The sequence below is a fragment of the Sceloporus undulatus genome, chromosome 2 (genome assembly GCF_019175285.1).
Source record: "Sceloporus undulatus isolate JIND9_A2432 ecotype Alabama chromosome 2, SceUnd_v1.1, whole genome shotgun sequence".
NCBI classification, from domain to species: Eukaryota; Metazoa; Chordata; class Lepidosauria; order Squamata; family Phrynosomatidae; genus Sceloporus; species Sceloporus undulatus.
In genome coordinates this window covers 226,447,382-226,454,012 of record NC_056523.1, presented here as the reverse complement: position 1 = coordinate 226,454,012, position 6,631 = coordinate 226,447,382, and the positions used below count along the sequence as shown (strand labels likewise).

At 39.3% G+C, this 6,631-nt stretch overlaps 1 protein-coding gene across 1 annotated transcript in view; it reads right to left on the bottom strand.

Annotated features, from left to right (window-relative positions):
* The window catches only part of GDAP2 (ganglioside induced differentiation associated protein 2), a 22,100-nt gene continuing 15,469 nt past the window's right edge, over positions 1-6,631 (bottom strand). The window contains 5 exon segments of the mRNA XM_042453699.1: positions 1-679; positions 2,007-2,150; positions 3,293-3,347; positions 4,153-4,292; positions 4,547-4,623. Coding sequence (XP_042309633.1) covers positions 635-679; positions 2,007-2,150; positions 3,293-3,347; positions 4,153-4,292; positions 4,547-4,623 — 461 coding nt within the window. The 3' untranslated portion in view covers positions 1-634.

Sequence of the window (6,631 nt, the reverse complement as noted above, 5' to 3'; positions counted from 1 at the left end):
TGATTTTTTTTCCCCATTTTACAATTTAGGAAGGTAGCAGAAGTCTTACCATCGCACACAAGCCAGGAAAAAAAAATAGATTACTGCATTCCAATCTAAGTAGAATTTATAATGCTGAACGTTGTAGTTGTTTTAGGACTTTAAACAGGACTTTTCCCAGTCTGTAGATATTTCTACAGAGAATTCTGCAGAGTGTATCAGCAATAATGATGGATTCAATGTGCTAAATCTTCTTCCAAACTGGTCAAAAACTGTTGTGTGGATGCTAAATCTTCTTCCAAACTGGTCAAAAATGGATGGGGGGGGGCAATGAAAACTCACAGAGTCAGATTAAAATATGTTCATCAATGGATCTTTTCAGAAAACAGTATTAGTGTGGGTGATATGAAAAATTACTGTCATATGCACCTAGCAACCTTTCCACTTGAAAAGAGCTGAAACATAGTTGATTGTGATTTAATTTACTGATTGTTTGTATTCATCCAAATATCTCCTTATACAAAAAAATAGCAGAGGCAGGATCACCCTCCCTCTGATCTCTGAAAATGATTCAGGCCAACATGGTTCATATGCTATTGGCAAGTAATACATCATCGGGTGTTGGGAAACTAAATGGAATGGCAGAGCTGCAGAGTCAGAGGTCCGGAGAAGAAGGATAAGAATAGTATGATCCATTTTCCTGCAGAGACAAAAAAGATGTCCTGTTGTAGTGAACAGATATGTACACCAAGACAACAAAACAGAAATCTTTTTCTTCTACCACTTAAAACTTTCTCTCAGGAGTGGGCAAAGTGTGGCCCATGAGCCATGTGCACCTGCTAGGGCCATTTTTTTTTTAACACACTAGGGTTACAAAAAATTGTTATTCAAAATGCATTTCAAAATGCTCCCAAATGATCTCTGACACCCCCTTCTTTCTCCAATCAGCCCTTTGTATCTTAAGGCGTTCCATTCTGGAATTCACGGATAACAAAAAACACAGGACCTCAAGTCCCAAGGTTTCCAATGGTGGTGTAGCCACATGGACGCACTGCCATTGCCTTACAATGACTCAAAATGCCCTCTAGGGCCTAGAAAGCCCAAACGATGCCTACCCCTCCATCAACTCAGGCTCTGTAGAAAACCACTGAAAACAACTGCACCAGTTCATGTGGTGAGGAGAGGGAGGAAGTGGGTCATCAAAAAAGCAGCCAAGCAACCCCAGCAGGCAGAGAGAGAGAGAGTGTGAGAGAGCGGCCTGCTCATTTTTACTTTCCTTTTCTCCCCAGCGAGGTAGGCTGGCCTCTGTATGCCTGAAGCTGAGAAGGGGTTCTTGGATTGCTTTTTAATTATCTGCTTCCACACTCCCCCTCCCGACTTCCAGCGCATCAGGCTCTGTGGAAAACCACTGGGAGCAACTGCCCCAGATCGGTTGGGGGAGAGAGGAAGCATGGAAATGGGCCATCAAAAGGCAATCAAGCCACCTCATTCTGGCTTCCCGCACACCAAGACCAGCCTGGCTCACTGGGGAGAGAAGGCAAGTGAAAAAGACCAGGCTGTTGAAAAAAGGGGGTTCAGCTGCATACAGCCCACAGAGCAGCTGGCTTTGGGAGGTAGTTGGTGGCAGCCGTGGCAATCGCTGATGCTTCCCAATCCTGAAGTTCGTGGTAAGTGAATGTGCATGTGGCTGCCTCAGGCTTTGGGAAGGTGGTGGGAAAACTATGAATAATAAGTTCTGTGGATCTCAAAACCACAAATGTGGGGAACTGACTGTAGTTTAGATAATGTAGCTTCACCAAGAAATATGAATGAACTCTTTTGGTAAGAAAAAGTGCTTTCATGTCCAACCCCTTTACCAATGCAAACACAATCAGTTTTACATAAATTTGCAGACTTGGCAGATTCTAAAGCAATTCTGGCATCCTTTCAAACAATGGGAAGGAAAGCCATTTTTCAGTCTACTTTTTGAAGTTATTAAGATATTGATTAGAAAGAACAACAGATATTTATCTCTTGAAACCACTTACCCTGGTATCATATTCAAGAACAAATGGGGGGAAGTCAATTTGTTCAGGGGGAATGGCTGTGAACAACTGTTGCAGGCTTTCCACATGGTGGACTTTGTCCTTTAGACCCGAAACAGTAAAAGTTGTAAAAAACCATGTTGAAACCTAGTGCACAGAAATTGAAAATTAATGGTAATGCATAATCTTTAATAGAAAACAATTGTCCAGAGAACATTCTAACAATCCATTTATTCTTCCAGCATAACTGTACATTCAAAATTCAGATTCTTAGTTTAACAGTCCAAGATACTGTTGCCCCTACTGTCTTATACCTCAGTTATGAAATCATCTTTCTGTAGTGTCCATGAGCATTGTGCTTTAGAGTTATGTTGGCAAAATTACTGCATTTTGGGTCATTGTAAGAAATTTTAGTTAAAAAATTGGCCCCCAAAAACTTGAGTTGACTTATCTACGGATCAATGTAAGTACTGTACTTTAACATTTATTTATTTTTTATAAAGGAACCATCCCCTTGTGAAAGGCAATAGTGTAATCTGTCCTGGAAGTACTGACTCCTTCTCCGCACGCCACCGTCTACTGTCTCATCCATCCAGCCTTTAGAGTGAGCACAAACAGTTATGCCTGCTCGAATTCTGTAAGTTCTTTGGCATTGTTTTCTTTTGCTTCATCCTTTGTTACATGCCCCTAAGTTTTACCCTTGACATACCCACAAGTCATATAAAAATCCATAATTTTGGTTCCCAAACCTGCACTGAACTTATATATGAAGTCAACTTATAGTCATGTATATACAGTAGGTATGTCTTCCTCATTAAAGGAAATGAAATTTAAAATAGAAAATGGGGCGTGGGTGTGTCAAGAAATGAATTGTAGAAATGTAGTTATTCTATTCCTATCATAGTTGAGAAATAGGGAATTCTGGATTCTGTGGAGAAATTTAAATGAATATTTGGTTCTTCAAACATCTTAGCCAGTACAGATTATTCAACAATATTTACATCCAGTCTTCAGGCAATGATAAGGTTAAGTTAACCACGAGAAACAATATTAAGGCAGATGGAATTAAATGTGTTAGATGCTATTGACAAAGGAGCTAGCTCACTGAGAACTAGCTAGTCACCAAATGCAAATATTGCATTGCTTATCATCTTGCCACTGAACTAGCTCATGGTATTAAACAAAAATCTACAAGCTTTTAAGTAATACTGTCCAATACTTTGGGATCCAACACATTTACTTCTACTTTCAAAAATGTCCACTTTCCACCTCTGGATGGCATACTTCACCTTAGAGCGAAATGTTGGATGGACAAAGTACAAGGCCTTCAGATTCCTTTTGTACCTAGGTTAATGACAAGAGTAAATCATATTTAAAACAAATGTTTGCATAAGCATATGAGATGTTAGCAGTCTTTCACCAAGACTTGTGCTCCAGATCAGAAAGGACGCTTGTTCCAAGACTTCGTTTACCAATGGAAGCGCAAGATTGTCTTGAATAATTTCTCTATTGTAAAACAAAAGCACACAAGCAATGAAATGTGAAGTCTCATGACTGCTAATGTCTTCCCACATGTCTTCTTTATAAACTTATTCTAGCAACTGAATATGCTACAGCAAAGTATCACTTAAGCAAAACAGACATGCGCTAAAAAAAGTTTTCAGTACTGTAGTTCTTCAGTACACCTGTAGTGATTTTCACAGGCCAGCAAATGAGTACCAATTCAGGTGCTTGGCTGAGGAGCCAATGGGGCGAAGCTACCATATGTGGGATTATGATTGAATGCCTCCAAGTCAGAATCCCCCCTAAAGGTAACGATACCGCAGCGCCGAGGAGCCTCGGTTGGCCTCGGATAGCCAGGCCAGAGCCCGCCAGCCCGGTGTGGAGAGCCGTCCGTCTCAGGAGCGGAGCGCAGCCGGAAGGGGGCCGCCTCTCGCCCATAGCGCAGCGCACATTTGTGGGAAACCTGGCACTAAATCATTTGTAGACGACCTGATTCTGAATTCTGAATGACCAAATCTTCCTGAATTGGTACTCATTCAATATCCTCACCTCCCCTGATTTCTTTTAGAAAATAAGTTCTGTATATTTCCTCATTTGCTAAGGAAATAAAAGGAAAAAGTTATAAGATATGCTAATGAATACTTACTTGAAATCAACAATGTCAAAAAGCTTCTTCAGAAAATCAGAGTCTAAATGATTGTAGGCGTTAGTGAGAGTGTGAAAATACACAATGACATATTCTTTTACAACAATGTGGTCCATCACATGGATGAAGTACAAGAGAGCCTAAGACAGAAAAAAGTCACAGATGTCAGAAATATTGTTCAGCCAGTAATTATGTCAATAATTTGTTTTATCCTAGCAGTAAAGGAGCAGGCAGCTAGTTTATGTAAAAGTGCTTTATAGTTTATTTTCTTTCAGCAAAGGTAATAAAATTCCCTTCTTTCAGCAGTCAAATTAGTAGCAGTGAGGTAAAAATCCAGAATCTGTGCAATAAGACTTTCTTACAATTTGGAGTATCTTCTGAAATTGTATCTCACCTTCTCCATGTCTATAAGAGTTACAGGAATATTTCTTCCAACCACTGCCATTACTGTACGACCACAGTTATCAACACCTACAGAAAGAATGAATATCAGAAACCCCTTCAATTAAAAAAAAAATCCCAGTTGTTTGTATAATATTATCCAGCCTAATAAAATTATGTTTTCAGCGATCACGGCAGGGCACTTTAAAGAAATTGTCACTGGATATCTAGTCTTTAGTTAAAATTATTTGTTTATGTCTTTGTCACCTAGATATTGATATGAGGAGTTGCTTTTCTACAGCTCTAAAAGCCTTTGCCATAAGTCCAGGTCTAGTAGCTGAATGGTATGGTTTGGCTGAATTTTTGAACACCTCAGACTCCGAATTGTGGCCCCTGCACTCCACCAAACCACCAAACTCCACCATTCATCAAACTAGATTGTGATACATCTCTCAAGCACAGTTCTCATCCCTTTGTTCTCATCATCATCATCATCATCATCATCATCATCATCATCATCATCTCCACACTGGAATGCCATCACTCTCTGGACCAGATTACATAGGGAATTGCTAAAGCCTCCTTTAATGGTGATTATATACATTGAAGTTAATTCATTATATTGTTATTTTGCTAACATTACTTGCCAACCTTATATCTCATTGCCCTAATATATGTACTCATTTGAAAGTACCTAAACAGTGTTTGAGATCCAGTCTCCCCCCCCACTATCTACTGTTCCCCCCCCTCAATTCCCGCCTAAGGCAATCAGCCATGTCTGTGCTGATCAGGCTCCCAAGCCTCGGTTTGGGATCCCGTCCTTTTGGCGACAATGTTTTAAAAGTTTATTATTGTTATAGTTGGGTTTTTGCATTTTATATGTTGGCCTTGGAAAAGAGTATTATTGGGGAAAGCTTCTGTCAAACTGCACTCAGCTACAAGAGACAAGCCAAATTGATGCAGATGTTTAAGCTCTTTTTTGAACTGGGTAATCTTAGAATAGTTTCATTGAATGTTAAAGGGCTAAATTCCCCCTCCTCCCAACATACCTGGATTGCAAATTATTTAAAGAAATAACAGCCCAATATCACATTTATACAGGAAATTCCCATTTACTAGCCAGAGCTGTCAAAAGGAAAGCTAACAAAAAAACTAATTGTGCCATTGTCCTCCTGCAATGGCAAACTAATCAACTTTTTCAAGGAGGTTATCAAACAATTACATAATTTTTATAAAATCCTGTACACGTCAGAAATCTCAGGTGCTCCAACTACAAAAGATTTTATACAAAAGCTAAAACTGAAAAAACTCTCTGAATCTCATTGCTCCCTCCTAAACAAACCAACAGAATTGGAAGAGATAAAAAGGCCATAAACAAATTGAAACCATTAAAATCTCCATGTATAGATGGCTTTTCTGGTGAATTTTACAAACTTCTAATAGATGATCTTGCTTCTCTTTATATACCTTTTTTAATGAAGTCATGGATGGTGGTCACCTCCCTGCAACACCTGGCACTGATAACAAATTATTCCCGTCCCAAGATGCAAAATGAGAACCCCTTGCAGCACTACTGAACCAGGATGCAAGATTATCCACATCCATTATGGCAAACAGGTTAAGTAAATTCATCTTGGATTATATTAGCCCAGATCAGATGGGTTTTATGCTAGACAGGAAAATGACAGACTCAATATGCAGAGTCCTCATTCTAATACACTACTCATCACAAACAATAACACCCTTAGCACTCCTTTTATTTAGACGTCTTAAAAGCATTTGACGGGGTTGAAAGGCATTTCTTGTTCAGGGCATTAAAAGCGACAGTGTTAGTAAATGGAATGAGATCTGAGAAGTTTAATTTATACAGAGGCACTAAACTATTTCACCAATATTAATTGCACTCTATATTGAACCTCTAGCTGAACTCATTAAGTCAAACCCAAGCATTAAAGGTTTACAAGTCAATAAGTCCCACTACAAAATAATGCTGTATACAGGTGACATCTTACCAGCAGTGCAGCAACCTGAAACTTCCTTCCCCAAAATAAAAAAAACGCATTAAACATCTCTGGGTAGCATTCTGGCCTTAAGAATA